The sequence below is a fragment of the Drosophila erecta genome, unplaced genomic scaffold, assembly GCF_003286155.1.
Source record: "Drosophila erecta strain 14021-0224.00,06,07 unplaced genomic scaffold, DereRS2 tig00000126-arrow-pilon, whole genome shotgun sequence".
In the NCBI taxonomy this organism is placed as follows: domain Eukaryota; kingdom Metazoa; phylum Arthropoda; class Insecta; order Diptera; family Drosophilidae; genus Drosophila; species Drosophila erecta.
Window position 1 is genome coordinate 12,866,657 of NW_020825209.1, and position 18,328 is coordinate 12,884,984.

General features: G+C 42.2%; 1 protein-coding gene across 1 annotated transcript in view; it reads right to left on the bottom strand.

Annotated features, from left to right (window-relative positions):
- Positions 1 to 18,328, bottom strand: part of LOC6551382 — a 53,275-nt gene that overhangs the window by 4,504 nt on the left and 30,443 nt on the right. The window contains 4 exon segments of the mRNA XM_001978414.3: positions 8,675 to 8,804; positions 8,883 to 8,979; positions 9,056 to 9,212; positions 9,688 to 10,387. Of these exon segments, the coding sequence (XP_001978450.2) occupies positions 8,675 to 8,804; positions 8,883 to 8,979; positions 9,056 to 9,212; positions 9,688 to 9,982 (679 nt within the window). The 5' untranslated portion in view covers positions 9,983 to 10,387.

Here is an 18,328-nt window from a genome sequence, read left to right on the forward strand (position 1 = left end):
ACACACACACCAACAGATTTACACTGAGAGAGCTGGGGGTGTGGACTTTGGGGGGGAGGAGTGAATGTGGAGACGACAAGAACCTCTAATAGCAAAGAAATTAATTTTCACAAAAAGCTATTAAGAGAGTCACAAAAATTTCCAAATATAAAACCAAACAATGCCCATTGGAGGAGGAGGAGGAGGAGGAGGAGGAGGAACTGAGGGGAAGGGGCGGCTGGTGGTGGGTAAAACGTGGTCGACGGGCACAATGTCGAAGGTTAGGTGGCCTCCACCACTGGACTCGAGGTCAAGCAGCAATGGCTGAGTGAGCAATGTGGATGCCTCCCCTCACAATCTCTGTCTCGCTTTAATTACAGATTACACGCAGAAAATATGTTTTATATATAGAGTAGACCAATTTAACACTAAGCCAACTAACTTACAACGTTTACTATAATTATAGGGTTACACTTAAAATGGAGTGAGCTTATTCATACATGATCATACACATTGCGCAGTGTGACCAAAGCCAAACAAGTTTAATGTAACCTCTATTTTCCATTAAATACATTCGGATGGCGTAAAAGACAAATGTTTGCCTTTATGGAACGAACGCATTTCTTTGTGTGTGTGCGTCAGCAAGTTTTGAGTAATGAAATTACGAGCGATAAACACACGCACGCGCCCCCTCATCTTCGTAAATAGACAAATGTTCAATAAACAAAGCAAATTGCGGAGTATTTTCCGTGGAAAGGGCAGCGAAGGAAATATCGGAATAATAATAATGATATGCAGGGCCATCCGGCAAGGGCGAAATGAAACAAAAACATGTCATTAAACGCCCCAAAAACATCATCATCAATGGCTGGCTGATGGCAAATGAAAATCGAAGGACTGAGGGCATTGGACAAACATGACAGCAAACATTTTTATGACATGGCAACTGGCGCTTGAAGAATTAATTAAAAATTAAATGGCCTATTAAAATTGTTATCGAGACGCCGCGACGCCGGCAGCGACGTCGATGTTGTCCATTTAACTGTTAAACAAATGCGAAATGTGAAATGTGAATTGTGGAAATGCGGAGAGCGAAATGGAAACAAAAGCCAGCCAGCCGCAGACAAAATGTCCCTTCAACGGCCTGCAGTGCTATCAGATCCCTATATATGTATGTGTGTGCATACAATGCTCCACATATACATATGCACATAGATAGTCGTATAGTATATGCGCAAACGTATATGGACCATAAAACGTTGCATGCCTGACATCGCGAAGTGACGCCAACGACGCTTGAACATGTCAAAACATGCATAAAAATGCGAAAATTGGCCGAGGGGGTGCTGTGAAGTGAGGTTATAACTCCTGGAAAGAGACACAATGAGATATGGACGGAGCAAAAGAGACGGATATAGGGCAAATAGAGCGAGAGGGCAGAGGAAGTGGATGCCATTCGCATTTTGTCACAATTCATATGGCAAAAATGTACAGTTCGCCATTGTTACCCGTCCATGAAAATAAACTCATCGGGGATGGAACAGCAAAAACAAGAAACCGAAATTCTCAAAGTTCGTTGATAGTTGAAAAGATGCAGCGTTTGCTTTTATGAAAGCCCTTACTTTGATAAGAACATCTAATGCAGTCCTAAAGCAGATCCCTTAAGCAAGGCAACAATGTCGAAATTTATTATGAATGCAGACTTAAACGGAATTGAGACACTCTTTCCACTGATTTCTCGAACAGAAAACGTAGGTGTTTTAATTCGATCGAAATATAATTATGTTTGGCAAAAAAAAAGCAGCGTATATGCTACTTTTTAGTTGCTAATTAGTTTCGAAATTCCTTATAATCGGATTATGACTGTGTGCATCAATTACAACATTGCACTTAACATGCTTCGAATATAAATTAAACAACTTTCAATTACCCAACTAGAACCAAACTTTTTTTTTTGCAAAATAATCTCATTATAGCTAAATTGGTCATAGGTTAAATAAATAAAGCGAACGGACTGTTGAGGCAGTTTTAATTAAGATAACATCTTTTTAAATCCAATGGTTTATTATCAGACGCAATGACAATTAGTATGATAACATTTTTAAAGAGGTGGAGGATGTTGTGCTCTTTCCATTGTATTTAAAAGTATATAAATCTAATATCACAGCCATGAACTCTCAATCGAATTGCCTGCAGCACGGAACGCCCATCCAAAAATAAATGTCAATTATGCCAGCAACAAACCTAAAACATTTAAATCCTGCCAGTGTACAGCGATTTGTCAAGCACTTGACATAACGGATGCAGCGCATCTCACATGCTATATAACGCGTGTTCTGTATGCCGAACACTCGAAGAAAATATGCATAAAATAAAAAATGCGAACTCAAGCCAATACCGGACCCACTGAGCAAGTAGGGGCGTACACATTTTTCAGCTAACGCAGCAACATTTTCCCCCATTTCACAGTTTGTTCTGCGATTCTCACTCCCCGCTTCAAGCAATCTGTTCTCCGCCACAACCCCGTTGACCCCCAGCCCTTTGATGGGCGCGGGGGCAGCGGGAGGGGAAGGGGCAAGGTCAAGGAGCATGGAGAGTGGCCACTCGAACGGCGACGGTGCCTCGAACACACGCCCTGAAAAATGTTCCATATTCACTCACCACATATGCTGAGCCATGGAGCATATGTACCATGTGCACACAGAGAATAAATGGGGACAGTTTGCATATGGACATATGTATGTACATATGTACATGTATATAATTTGTTGAGTGTAAGTAGCTGCTGTCTCAGCACACTGGCACTTAAATTCGCGAACGATTATCGGGCAAAATCACATTTATCCTCGAACAACCATTTAGGACATGGTTTAGGCAGCATGGTCACACTGTGCCGTTGCACAAAAAAACCTAAAGTATCCAAGAGACTATAGCGATAGCATGTTCACACTGCGGTTACTTTTATGGGTTTTTCTTTTTTCGCGTGTAATTTTGTATGAAATCCGCATGATTGTTGTGCTACCCTCGCTTGGCCTGACTTTTTGATTTTATGACATTATTAAGCATTGATAGGCGACATTTACACACAGAAATGAGAGCTACGCTTGATTGGACCATGTTCCCCAGTTGCCCGGTGCGTGGGTGGTGTGCGCGTGTGTGTGTTTCCTTATCCGGCATTAAAAGACAAAATCCCCAAGAGAGCCACAGAGACAAAGAGCCATTGATGATGGGCCTTGTGAGCTGCGAGCGCGTGTCTCGATCCCAGTTCACAGGCTTTAAGGATGCTTCATACCCTGCACTTTCGCCCTTATATCTTCAGCTTTCCACCTTCCCTTTCAACTCTTTCCCATCACGTTTCCTCCCATTTCTCCTATAATCTCTACTTCGCTGGATACTTCCCACTGGCGAGATTGATTGCCTGCACTAAGCGTTGGCAAGTGATGAGAAACTAGCCGAAAAACTGGGCGAAACGGGGCGAGAGCGGCTAAAAAAATTGAATAGTATGCGTTTCAGTGTTTGACACATGTCATGGTTGTCGTTGATGCAACTGCTGTTGAACAGGAAGACATTTAATAATGTATGCAGTATGTCAAGGGGCGAAAAGTGGAGCCAGAGGAGGGCTTGGCTTGGCTTGAAGAGGGTGATGTGGCAGTAGGCTCCCCCACAGACATTTACACTGGCATTAGGCCCCTCAACGCTTTGTGTGTGTGTGGCACTTATTCGTGGAGCCATTCATTCGCTCATTCATTTATTCGCTATTTTGTAGCTCACCACTTTGCTCGCACTTTCCACGCTGCTTTCTCTACTTTTCTTCGTCAGCGGAATGTTGACTTATCTGTGATTGCCTCACCGATATTGTTGTTCTAGCCGTAGTAGCTGTTGTCGCGTTTGGCATTATTTGTTTTATATTTGACACTGGCACACCCACACAACGGCTGCCCTCCCCCCACACTCACACACTCACAATGTCGGAGCCATAAAAATGAGGCTGTGAGTTGCAATAAAATAAAATAAACTGCCGCGCAATATATTTTTTCCTCCGTCTCCACCGCAATCCAATCAGTGCTGTCAACTTCTAGGCTGAACTAGTTCCCAAGACCATCATGTCGAAAAGAATCCCCGATTTTCAGTGTTCTAGCCATACCAAAGATCAAAATAATCCAAGTGTGGAGTGTCATATCTCGTTGAGCTCGTATTTTGATTTCAAAACGATTTGCATAAAGTTTTACAAGCTAATTTTGTACAATTTTGGTTTTTGTTTAGCAAAATCATTACAAATAATCATCCAAATATGAAATATTATACCTAGTTGAGCTCGTGAATTAATTTTCAATCGCTTAGTGTTCAAATCTTAACATTTTATTTTTTTCTCAGTTTTTTGCAAATTTGCGAAAATGCGAAATTGATAATAATTAATTTTTCAAGTTCATCCAAAAAGTGATGTGGGCCGATAGAGTTAGTTATTAGCTTGGTTACTATATTTAGTGAATATCAAAGATTTGCCAGATTTTCTGTTTAAAAAATCAGTATTTGGCCAAATGATTGGAAATAATGGTCCAAAAGGTTTTCCACTGCCATATTTCTGATACCCGGTACTCTGTTTAAACATATTTTTGCATGACAAAAGTTGAAAGTGATTCGAAAACCCCTTAGTCATTATGCATAAGCCCCCTCAACTGAGTGATTATTAAGCTCCACAAACTAATTAGGCGCAGTTAAAAAAAACACAGGAAAATGCTGCCAAATTAGTTTCCTCATTTTTGGCCAACACTGTTAACAGCACAGAGCCCATAGATTTTTCGGTGGCACGTGTGGCAAATGATTATAGTTGCCGACCCGTCCGGCGAAACACAATTCCGGGCATACAAATTATGTAATAATAATAATACAACAGAGGACGTGTCATCTATCATGGCGCAACGAAAGTGTTTGCGTGGGGGGGGTTAATTTTTTTCGTGTGAATATAATGCAGGGCAAGAGTGTTTAATAAAGTTAATAGGGGGCCAATAGAGCACAATGCTGGTCATGCAAATAGGTGAGGGTGCGGCGGGTGCACAAAATATAAATGGCGATTCAGTCGAACGGTTCTTTCTCCGCATTGCACAGCCATTTGTAATTCAAAATGGCAACCGGAAGTGGCAGACGAAGCCATTACACGGATGGTAATAGTTTATGGTCTGGCAGCGTTGAAGGTCAACGGCGCGAAGAAGGTCAGAGTGGGTTGTGGATGTTGCATGGTGGTTTGGGGTTCTTTATTCTTTCTTTTTTTTTGTGGCGTGTAGTTGCTTCTCTTTATTTGCCAGAGATTTATGTGGGCCAATCGAATGTGTTCCTGCCAGTTTGCATTCACTTATCGATTGCAGAATAGCGAGGAAAAAGGGAGCATTGTGATTGCCATTTTCCAGGATGTACACATATATAATGGTAAATGGCTCCTTCTTTGACCAGCCACTGTTCATATCCGTGCGCTTCCGACTCAATTAAGTGCTGCAAAAAGTTCTCATTCAGCACCGGCGACAAATCCAATTAACAATAAAGCGCCGCCCTAATGACACGCCACGCCCCAGAACAAAAAACTATCAACTTTTCCGCAGTTAGTTGGCTAAAAGTGGATTCTACGTTAGCTTACTGCAGTTGGCCAAATTGAATCGCAGCTGTCAGAAAATTGCAGGGTGTGCATGTGTGTGTGTCTGAAAAACAACACACATGCACACAATAACTAGCGAATAAATCACAACGCTATGGAGTGTGTGCGGTGGTATTTATTGATTTCATGTTTTATATTTATGAGTGCAAGTGTTAATTTTATTACCGCAAAACGGGGCGAATGCGTGATATTAATTATTCCTGGTAATAGACAATGAACGACTGGATTGTGTCAATCGATAAGACGGCCAGATAGGCAAATTTTGAAAATCCCACGAAATGCAAATAGATCGACATAAATTTGGAGCTGTAAGTGTCCTACATCAAGGGATGGGATTTTGAGCACGCCATTAGAACGCCAAAGTAGGCAATGAAATTAGTTTTACGAGCTAAGCACACACACATACACACACGCACAAGAATTGGCCAATTTCGGGTTGATTTTAATTGAAGGACATCCGGTGGAGACAGGTGGGCCATTGCACACATCAAAAATAGCGCAATGGCTATAACCAAGTACCTAAATATCCGTATGCCGAGCATCTAGTAACCATGACAGACATTCGAGTGTAAGCCCGGCCAAATATCTTCATTATTGAATAATGAGCCAAGTGTCCTGGCAGGGCTTTAACAGATAATCGATGGGAATTTAGCATAATGTTCTTGTCTCTGCCGACATAATCTCATGACGATCGTTTTGTCGAACGTCCCGAGGCGCAACCCCAATTTCCCGGCAAAACTTTTTGGCCCCACTCCAAGGTGACTTGATGGTCTGGCTGGGATTTTCAGATTTTCAGATTTACCGATTTCCAGACTTTCACATTTATAACCAACACTTTGTTGGCACTGGGCGGTGCCACTTGGCTTATTTATAGAAAACACATTAGCTGAAAACAATCGAGACTTCCCACTTAGCAATTTGGGGACAAATTGTTTCATAATTGATTGATGTGACACCAGCACTGAAGCCAAGTTGCCTCGTTTAGCATGGCAACTGACAGATATTTAAAATACGGCGCACATGTAAGTAATTACAATGCCATCAAATCGAACTTTAGCACTTTGTAGTTTGGAAGTCATGAATGGGGAAAGGTAAATGCTTTACAAAAAAGTTCCCATATTTTCGTTTTGAATTTTAAACGCATCCCAAAACATCAAAGTCTGATAAATTAATAGGTAAATTAATTAAACCAAACCGCACTCTTTAGCAGATACATGACTATACTGTCAAATGCGAACAAGCATTTCCATCAAGCACTTTAATTACATACATTTTCAGGGGAAACGAACGGATACATTTAAGGGCAGAGCGGAGCGGAGGGCTTGCAACTATCCTTTTCCCCGATCCTGCAAAGTGGATGGAGCCTAAACTTTGTGGCTCACTTATCCTCCTGTGTTGCTGCCGTATTTCTGGCGCTGTTGTTTGGTTTACCGAACTGCCAACCGCAGGTTGCCTTCCTTGTCTACTCCGCATTTAGCATTCAGCATTCAGCGCCCCCCCGATATCCTGGTTTTCCCCAATTTCCCCATTTATCTATACGATGTCAAAATAATTTCAATGACACCCGGCATACAGTCGTGACTGGCAGCGTTTGTACTACAATGGTTGGCGATATTTAGACAGATTTTTGATAGCTTTCCCGGCGGCAGGACAGCACTCCTTCAACCTTTCCCTCGCTCTCGCTTTCCCTCCGGCGGCTGTCCGAAATTGAGTTTTGATTTCAAACTCAATTCACATTAAGCGGGGGAGACGTGGCATGATGGGTGTAGAGGTGTAGGTGTGTGGGGTGTGGTGTGTGTGTGTTTCTGCTGGTGATTGCTACAAATTCGATTGATTTAACAGCGCGTTTATTGTGAGCACTTTTGTGCTGGCAGCCAACCAACCACACGCCAAATTTCCTGCACCATCCATTTTTGTGCTCTTTTCATTTTTTTCCCATCCTATGGTCGGAACACGCTCTGATTTGATTTTTTCCCACATTTGTGAGCTTTTTGCTGCCCAGTGAATTGAATATGCCATGACAAATCCGACAGTTGATACCCTCCGAAGGGAAAAAGTCGTACGTGACCATTATCCTTAAGATCTGGCAAAAAGAGGCCTGACATTTTAAAGCGTTCACTTTAAACAAAACATTCTTAAACCGAAAAAGCCTCAAAGTAGACAAATTGTAATTTAAATACATTGCCCAACATTGCTGTTCCATTTTTCATGTATGAAATCAAATATTGTTACTACAAATTCAAGAAAAACAAATTACGATGTCCGGAAATGAAAGTGTTGGCCAGCCAGCCTCTTGCTGCCAGTTTCAAATTATTTTTCCAATTAATATTTGGGCCCTCAACAATTCAATTTGCATGCCAATTTTTTGAGTACAGGGCCCCGTGTGTGTGTTGAAAAGCGTTGGACATACATCTTGACTATCTTTTCTTTATTAGGGGCCGGGCAGAAGGACTATCGACTACTTAGCTCCCGGGTTACTTATAACTAATTGAAATCAGACAGCAAAAAAAAAAAAAAAAAAAAACAGGCAGACGAATTGGTAAATTGAACGAAAAAAAAAGGAGGGGGAAAATGTGTGGCCAGGAGGCCGAGCGATCGAAATCGATGCTGTCAGTTGACAGTTTGTTAATTAAAAACAGCAGCCGTTCGTTGGGCGGTCAGTTGGCTGGTAAATGGGTGGCAGGTGGGCGGTAAATGGGTGGCAAGTGGCAAGTGACCAATGGCAAATAGCGAATGGCCAGTGGAGCGGACATCTCTGGTCCGAGGCGGTCACTCAACGTCTCACGCACACACGCACACGTGACGGGGCTCATGCACTTGGCAGGCTCGGATGGCAAACGTCAGAAGCCCGGGCTAATAAATTGTCCAGAGAATCGAAGGAGCGCCGAACAAAGGAAATGGGTAGAGGTCGGTCTGGGCGATGGCGCGGGCTAGGGGAAGCGGTGGGGCTAGGGACTGGGGGGAAGGGTTCTACTAGTGGCACAGGGGGCGTATGAGCGATGCGTCCAGGATGGCAATGGGGGTGGGCGAAGGGCACTTCTCACTCACCTATCGTCGTAATTAATGTCAGAGAGTAGAGAAAGGCCGAGGCGTAGGTCCATTTATGTGTGGGCGCATTCAACTGGATTCCCCCGGGTGGATAAACCTTCGACTGTCGCACCGCCCGCAGCAAAGTGTCCTGGAAAAGGCGCCAAGGAAATGCTCAATTAGTGTCCCCAAACTGGCCAAGATATTGCAGCGTTTTGGTTATGCTCACCTGAAACAGCTGCACCTCCTGCGCGGCGAGGCGCGTCCAGTTCTCCTTGTACAATATATTGAGGTCCTCCGTTATCGACCACAAGCGGTCCACAGTTCTGTGCGCGTAAATAAAAAACGCCATGTATTTCGTAAAAAAGGTCAAACAAGTATGTAAAACACGTATATATTCACCTGGATCGTATCTCGGCGTTGGCCAGTTCGGTGCGTGGATATGGCTTGGAGGCGGCCACAGCGGTTTCCAGAGCGCCACCATCCTCCAATTCGCCCTCGAGGGTCACGAAAACGATGGAGCCCATGGCGGTGTAGAGCAGCACCAACAAAAGCACGCCTGCGAAGGACAAAGGCTTCATTAAATGCAACTCACACTTCATTTTAGGCCAGTCATAATTCAATTTAGCTAACATATCAGCAGCTGTGATAAATCACTTTTTGTGCCAACTGCCGTATTTAAAATAATTGAGCCGGACAACACGGCCTTTGATGAATACTAATATTTATGCGGCGAACATACTTCGTGTGCAGCATATTTCATATATTGCCAATAAATATTTTTAATGAAGCAATTTTAAAATGGAAATATAACTCATTTTCTGAATATATCGTTACGAAAAAAAGAAGCTAACCATATAACAGGGAAAAAATGGTAACATAAATCATTTTCTGAATCGTTACAAATAGAAAAGGCTAACCATACAACACGGCGAATGAGTAATATTACATTTTATTAAGCATACGCACTGTGTTTTATCACTTAGAGTAGGATACTTTTTCGGGTCTTTTAAGCTATGTAATTTTTTGCTTACCTGTTGCTGAAATGCAGTGCGACTTGGGCGCCTTCTGGCAACCGCATAGACTGCCCCCGCCGCCGGCCGCCTCCCGTGCCGCCTGTTTGTCCGACTTTGATCCCCCGCCGCCGCTCGACGAGCCGCCCGTCGATGACTGGCGGCCACCACGTCCGCCGGAACCGTTTGCAGCCGCCGCCGCTGCCGCCGCAGTTGCTGCAACATTGCTGCTGCCGCTGGCGGCACAGTTTCCGCTGCCGCCGCTGCCGTCGCCGCCGAGAAATGCCGCCAACGGCAGTGGCGACTTCTTGTTCATGGTGCTGGTGCCGCTGACGCTGCCTCCGACCTCTGACCTGCGACCCCTGGCCAATCTGTCAATCAATCAATCAATCTGTTCCAGTCGGCCCGTTGCAGGTGTAAACTCGGCCGGTAAACGATTCGCTTCCCCTCTCTTCTCTTCTGCCACTGACAATCAAATCAAACACTTTGACGCTTCATGTGCCACGTTATTTGCATCCTCATCTGCGCCTCTGGCTTGTGTGAAAGTGGGCGGGGCCTTCTCGATCTTATTATGCGACCGTCATAAAATGTTGTTATTGCTGTACAGCGCCCTTTTACGAGCCTCTTCTTGTTCTCCCTTTCTTTTTCCTCCTTTTCAGTCTTCAGTTGGCTGAATGTGAGTGTGGTGGAGTGCAAATGAGACAGCCTGCCGTGCCGTATGCTGCAAATGCAAAATATTTTCATGAAAACCTGGCCAAAATGAAATTGAAAATGAAAATTGCGATGTGAGTATTTTGGTGCGCTACTCGCACGGCAAACTCCATGTAATTGAGTCAACAGCTTTAGGTTAGCACAAGGAAATATAATATCCTGGCGAATGGCATTCACATATACCTTCTCTATATACTTGACTGGGGAAAGGCGAGTTTAGAATATTTGACATAATTCCAAAGGAGGTGGTTACATCGTTGGTGCCACATGTTACATCATTAATTACAGATCATTCTACCGTTGGATAGTTAGTAGTGTTTGTATGTTAGTAGCATTTTTGTTTTGAGCACCAAATCTACAAAAGCTCCATACAAACCCGCTGAAAGATCGGTTTTTTAGAGTCAGCGGGTGAAACATGCTCATTATCCTGCTAATCACAGTCCACACATTTGCATACGCATTTATGTACACACACATACTAACACACACACATATATATGTACGAGTATCCCGCAGTGTTTGTCGCAAATAATCTGATAAACGTGAAGATGGCTGGCATTTAAATTAAAGATTGCGCCATCCAAGCACAAAAACTTGCCGACTTGATACGACAGCGATTCGCACTCCGGTTAGCACGTGCCATCCCTTTTGTGTAGATTTCTGGACTGCTCGGATCCCAATCCTGTGGCACTTCAATTAAGGACACACCGTTCCACCCAGTTCCAGTTCGAGGCCTGTTTTTGGCCAATCGCTTGGCTTGGCTTGCATTTTTGGCGACCCGCCCTCAATGCTAATTAGGTGAAGACATCGCAGCACGTTTTACTCCACCCAAAAACCACCCGAATTTAATGAAACATGTTCAATTGCTGTCGCCGCACATGTTTGTGGCATATATCCCTTCATTCAATCTTGTTCGTGGAGACCAGATACTGTCCTGCGATAAGTGAGACACAAATTGTGTGAGTTGTGGGGCACAGGGAAAAACAACAAAACTTTTGGCATTTGAAAATCGGGAACTGAGTAGCAGCAGGCGTACACAAAGCAACGTAATTGTTCCTAATTAATTTCTCTGTTTTCGACTTACAAGAGGTACAAATACACACTGGGTTGTGTCTATCGAATAGTTTTCTCATGTTTTCAGAAATTTTTGGAAACCTATTTTCCCCCTCATAAATTAATGCAAATTTCGTTTGCGAATTTCGTTCATTCAGCAACTGTAATGCCACAATTTTCCCTCAGTGTCTGGCCCGTTGAAATAACTACACGCATCAGGCAAATCAAGCGAGGTAATTGGTAATTGCATCTGCATATCAATTCTCTTTGGCCCCACAATTGAAATTGATATCTGGAGCATGGCAGCCATGGCAGCAACAGCAACAGCAGCAGTAAAAACAAAAGCAAAATCACAAGGACATGCAATCGGAATGGAAATACTTTCGGTTCACCTCAAGCCTAATGCGACAGTATTTTCGGCTTTTGGCATTGCCAAATGCCAATCTGCATCCCACAGCCAGCTCCAACACGATTATCCTGCCAATTTGCGCAGTTTCTGGCGAATGGGGCCATCATCAATCATGTGAAAGCTGGATGGACCACAGACCAAAACAATGCTACCCTACGTCCATCAAACCAAACGGAATCAATATCGACCAAGTGGGTGTGATTTACTCAAAACTGTTGCCCAAAAATGAGCTCAGATTTATGAGGATTACGAGCAGACTAATTAAAATTTATTTTATTTCTTTTTTAATATTGCACAGTTTCAAATAACACATCGTTTCATGCTTAAATGTGTTATTTTATTACACTTTGCTTTACGTTTGTTTACTTCGTGCAGTTCATGCAGTTTTTGGGATTAAGAATCCATTATTTAGCTGCCCAAATTTATGCAGTTAAATATTGACTCATTCAAAAAATGCAAAAACAATTTGTTTGCCCTTTTTGTTGTTATTTTTCGATAAGTTTAAATAAGTTTGTTAAGCGTTATAATTTTAAAAATAAATGTTACGCAAATAGCTTTGTTGTATCTTTTGGGAAATATTGTATCAAGAACTCATTCAATCAATTAAAAAGAAATTTCCTATTTTCATTAAAAATGCTATCGCCTTTGCTTCATTCAAAGGCCCTTGTTTTGAACTTGCTTTGAGTATTCCTATTTGGCCTATGCTGCGATTCCCGGCCATCTTGGCATTTAAATATTACACTTGTATTCCACGCCATTTGCCAGCTTAACCACGTTCCCACTCCGCCCACTCTCGCACCCACACTTACACACTTTCACCTAAGGGCGGTGCAACATTTATTTTGCCCTCTTAATTGCTGACATTTATTGAATGCTTCGTCGTGTGTTAAATCTACCGTGAGAAGAACGCAACATCGATGGCGGATTGATTGGAGGACAGGTGGGGGAAACGCCCATGTATGCACGCATTACATGTGTGTGTTTTCCGCTGTGTGTGTGTGTGCATGTGTGTGTTGTTACCTTTGAGTCCGACTTAAGTGCAAACTTATGCCAATTATGCAAAGCTTTTCCCAGCAGGCATCCAGCATTCAATTTTACATACACGCGGAAAATAATCTTTAATTGATTACAATACGAAAGAGCTTAATTAGCAAGGAAACAAAATTTAAATATACACATCAATTAAAATGGTAAAAATCCTTTAAAATCCCATAATTGCACCTTTTCTACGATTGATTGTCATTCACATAATCAACATGTTCATTGATGAATTTCAGATCAATTGCAATTGGTTTCGTTCCGTGTACGCAGAGCACTGTGGAAGTGGAGCAAAGCGGGAAAACTGAAGCAGATTACACGGATCATTAGCTCAAATGAGAAAGTTCACATGTTCAGCTCCTGGTGGTGGTGATGGTTCTCCGGCTTCTTCACCAAACACGACGTCCAGCACTTAATCAAATGCAAGAGCACCGCCTTACCAAGAGAAGCCAACCAAGTGTCCAAGTCCTGCTCGGAGTCCTGGCAAGGACACCAGATGAAAAGGCAGGGAATGGGGCAAGAAGTATGGGGGATGTGCCGCGGTGAAGATAGATGCTTTTAAGATGGCAAGGAAAAGGGCTGGAGTGGTGGTGGTGGAGAAGACATCGAGATGTGTCTGTGTACAACCAATATGCCTGATTGAAACGAAGTAACTTTCCAGGACATGCGACAGGACACACACACGCAGGACACGTGCAGTTATTTGCGGAATTTTGATAGATTTTCCTGCAACTGATTTGCGCACGTCTCAACGAAAGGCACGAGGCGAATCAAATGGAGCGACCATAGAGAGCATCTTCCCACCTTTCCATCGCATCCTTTCTACCGCTCCATTTAATACTAACACTTCCCCTCTTCTCCCATTTTTTTTTTTTTTTTTTTTTTTTTTTTTTTGAAAGTGCAAACCAGTGTCCGTCTTTTTCAAGTCGGTCCTCTGCCGTTTGTAGGATTGTTGCCCTATTGATGACAGGTCACTCGCAGAAAAGAGGGGCATCCACTGAATGGGAAATCTTATCATCTTCCAAAGATAATGTTTTAATTATTAATAATGTTTTTGTGTTTGCTCTGCTGCAAATCTCTCTGCTTTAAATCTTTGATTACTTTCTAAGCAAATGGGTACTTTACACTACATTTTAATAGTTCCTTTTTAATGTTGCCTATGAGTAATTAATAGAAATAGTTGATAGATATTTTCACAAAAAAAAAAAAGAAAAAAGTTACCAGAGTTACTAATCTCGCCAATTAATGGCACAAAATTTCTGCAAGTGCCGATAAAAGAGTCATTACGATGGAAGTGGACAAACTTGGCGAGCGTAAGAGGGAAGGGGAGCACATCACGCATGCCGCCAAAAACGATTCTCGTGTCTAAGCTGACTAACAGTTCGTCCGGCTGCCAGGACATGAGTTCACAGGGGAGGGAGGGGGACCGAAAAAAAAGTTCGAAAAATTGGTAGAACAAAAAAATTGAAAGCCGAATGGAGAGCAACCATTATGGCAGGACCAAAGGCCAAAAGGGGGTCACATATCCAAATATCCATTTCTCACTCATTGCGTTTTTGGCAACTTGCTGCACAATTAAACGGCAAATCACGCCTAGGATTTCGTAAAAGCATCCAGTTCCTCCTCCAGCATCCTCGCGTGAATGGAGCAACAACAATGGATGGCCAAAACCGCACAGAAAGCAATTGGGAAATGGCACAAAAACTGGAGCACGGCCAAAGGCGAAACCATGAGGAGATCGCTGGCGGAGGAGTGTACAGATGCGGATTCGGAGGATACGGATGCAGATGCGGAGGGCAGGAGATTGATGACGTAGCTGTGTGCGGGAAAAACCACCGACGTTGGAAAGTTGGCCGAAGGGCAAAAAGTAAATTGCAAATGAATAGTACAGAGAGAGAGAAAGAGAGAGAGAGAGAGAGAGAGAGAGAGAGAGAGAGAGAGAGAGAGAGAGAGAGAGAGAGAGAGAGAGAGAGAGAGAGAGAGAGAGAGATGGAGAGCGATGGCGAAATGTCTGGACAACCGAGCAAAGGGGGACCAACACTGATCAGGGGGGCGGTTTGGGGCGGTCAACGAGTCATAAAGAACCAGAAAACAAAAGTTAGGCAAAGACCAAAAAATTCCGTGGAAGCCATGAAGCCCCAGGCTCCAACAAGAAAAAACAACAACACAAATTCGGGTTGCGGGGAAAAAAAAGGAGTTAGTACAAATGCGATTCTGTGCAAAACAGAATATATCAGGCTAAGTGACACGAAAAGATCATAAATGTCACAGGGACCAGCAGATAACTACATAAGAATGGAAGGGAAAAAGCAAATAATAAATACATCAAGTAAAGCAGGCACTTTAAGGAACAGCTTTTATTAAAGTTAACAAATATAACATCTATGTAATTACATCAATTAAATAAAAATCATATTTTTTGTAACAAATATGTTTATTGTTAGATCAAGTACCATAAGCAATGCAACACATAAAAAATTATGAAATTAATAGAACGTGTTAATAAAACTTAATTACTGCAGTTTTTTCATCCTGCATTTCACTCAAATTCTCAGTAAACATAAACAATTATTGTTACATTTTCATCTTTATAAGAATGAACGTGCCTTTTTTTTCGTTTTGTTATACCAACTCCAGACAAAAAAGTGTAGAGTTGTTTATTATTTCGAACAATGGCAAACAAAGAGTTAACCACAAAAAGGCCAAACACTCGTCGAAAATGCACACCCTTTGTCCTAGAATTGTAGGCACACAAATATCCCACAACATTGTACAAACAGATGGAGCGTTTGCAATTCCATTCCGGGAATTCCTAATACCTAATACCTAATACCGAATCGAGGGGTTCAAAGGTGGGCACGAAACTATCAAATTGATTATCCCCAAGCAGGCTGCCTGAAGTTGCCTTATTCTATTACCGGCCCCCGCTGACCGCATCCAAATCCGAATCCGAATCCTCGCATCCGCACAAATGGATTCAAACAATAACTCACAAAAATCCTCACAATTTGCTAAACTTGAGCCACCAACGCACAGGCTACGGGTTAAGGGGGTGGGCGTGGCAGGGGCGGAGGGGTGGACAAATGCTTAGGCTTAAACCCACTTGAGGGGCCCTTGGGTTAGATTGTAACCAACTCGAGTTAACCCATTAGTGTCTGTGGGGGTGGGAGATGGAAATGAAAAAACAATTTCACTGCAAAGTGAAACGTAGAGTCACGTCTAAAGGGGTTCGCCCCTTGTTGTTATTGCTTAGTTGGTGATTTTGTGTAGCAAGCAAATAAATTGGAAAAAAATGTGGGGGCAGCACGAGTACGGGCAAAATCAGTCAGATAGCTGCCACACACCCCGCGCCCCGTTTCCGCCGCCATTTGTCCTGCATCCTTTCGTCATGTTGAGTCTCGCAATGATTGAATGCCCGGTCTCACACACACGCTCACACACACACACACTCGCTCACTCACATTCACATCACTGGCACTGAGAAAAAAATATGGAAGACAAATTATGCCACACTTATAAACATGTTTTGAAGCAGCTAATTTTGACATTTTCTTAAAGTTCGTTTAACTATTTAAAAACCGAAAATATATAGATATATGCTCCTTAGGATTTGTATTTCCTTGCAAAAAAAAATTAGCGGACAGTGTGCGTAAAAAATACGAGTAAAGGACTCGGAGCTCGAAATTCAATTGAAACCCTCGCAAATGAAGAATCTTCTCTGCATTTTTCTAGGGCACACGTAGCGGCACTCGAGGGTTAAGGGGCTGATGGGCGGTGCTTTTTGGATCAAGACGTCCAAGCTAACATAAAATTTGTTGTGCAAAACATAAAAACCAAACAGAGAACGACATGAAAATGTGGCAAGAAAGAAATAGACGCCAGACCAGTTCACCAAGTGAAATTCCAGAAAAATACTACAAACAAGCATCAAAAAAAATTATATATACACATACAAACTATATATACATACATACATACATATCTAGGAAAGAGAATGTGGGAAAACTAGCAAATACTACAAACAAAACAAAGAAGGGGGAGGTGGTGGGTATAACTAGGAATATAGAAAAAACAAAAAAAAAAACAGAAAAAAGCGTAGAAATGCTGAGCACAGAGAATCATGAAAAATGTAAAGAAAGCAAGGAAAGTAAAACAACGTGCAGTGAGAAAAGAAGCTGGTAAAATAAAAACTAAATCAAAAAGGAAAACACAAGCCGAGATACAAGTCCACGTCTTATGCTAAGAATTTTGATGCACTTACAAAAATGTACGAGTACGATTCCAGCGGGCGGCGCAAGTGGGCGGTGAAAGCGGACGAAGGGGCAGATGTGTGCAACTGCCACAAGTGGCACTGACGAAGGCAAACACTGATTGGCACAAGGCCAGCGATACAGCAAGCACCAAAGAACATTTCACTCGAGAATCCCGCACAAATGTTTTCCCTTTTCCCCTCCACCAAAAAAATATACAAAAAAAAAAAAACTCACAAGTTTCAAGTATTTTGCCACACAATGATACTGAGACTGAGTCTCAGGATATAATGGCCTTCAATTAGTTGGAGTCAATAGCCCAAAGCTGACCACGAAATGCCAGACGGAACTGCAAGTTAAAGTTGAATCTTTTTAGTTGGCCAAATAAATAGATGAAATAGGGAAATTTGGAATTTCCCTCTATAGCTTGGTTTAAATGGCTAAATGAATAACAGGAATAATGCTAACGAATTATTTCAAATTTTGACGGCTGGGAGAAATTAATTCTGTGGATACATTTTTGCTTTTTCATTGTGAAACAAAAATTTTACAAAATTTTTTTGTAAATTTAAATGCAATTCTTTTGGAATTTTTAATTAAGCATTCCATATTTGGGCCATTATTTTCATTTTTATCGCAAAGTATTCAATTATTTGTAGAAATATATATTTGTAAAAATATAACAAAATATTCGGCAAAAACGAAATATTTATGAAGTGTTTTTATCATAACTTGGCTGAAAATTGTCGTAAAGCTCAAACAACTTTTTTGAACAGCTTATAAACAATTCTAGCGATCTCAATAATTTTAAATGTATTAAACAAGAATTAATTTTTACGGATGCTTTTTTGAAGATCGTCATAAGGGTTGGCAAAATGCCATTTTTTGTAGGGCTGTGTGTCGTGTGTGTGTGTGCTTCAATTAGGGTATGAATCATAAATTAAGAATCTGCTACCGCGATAAGAATACCTGATCGAACCCAAATCAATTGGAATGCACTTTCAATAAATTATAGGTAGCAGGCATTGGGGAATACCCAACTCATTTATCGAGTGCGGAGCGTGATGCCGCAGTCAAACATTTGGGATAAACGAAGTGCGATGGAATCGTGCCCGATTTGAGTGCCAGTACCCCAGTCACGCCTTCAGTTTTCAGACTACGGTGTTTTTTATTTTTTCGGGCATTTGGCATTTGGGACGCT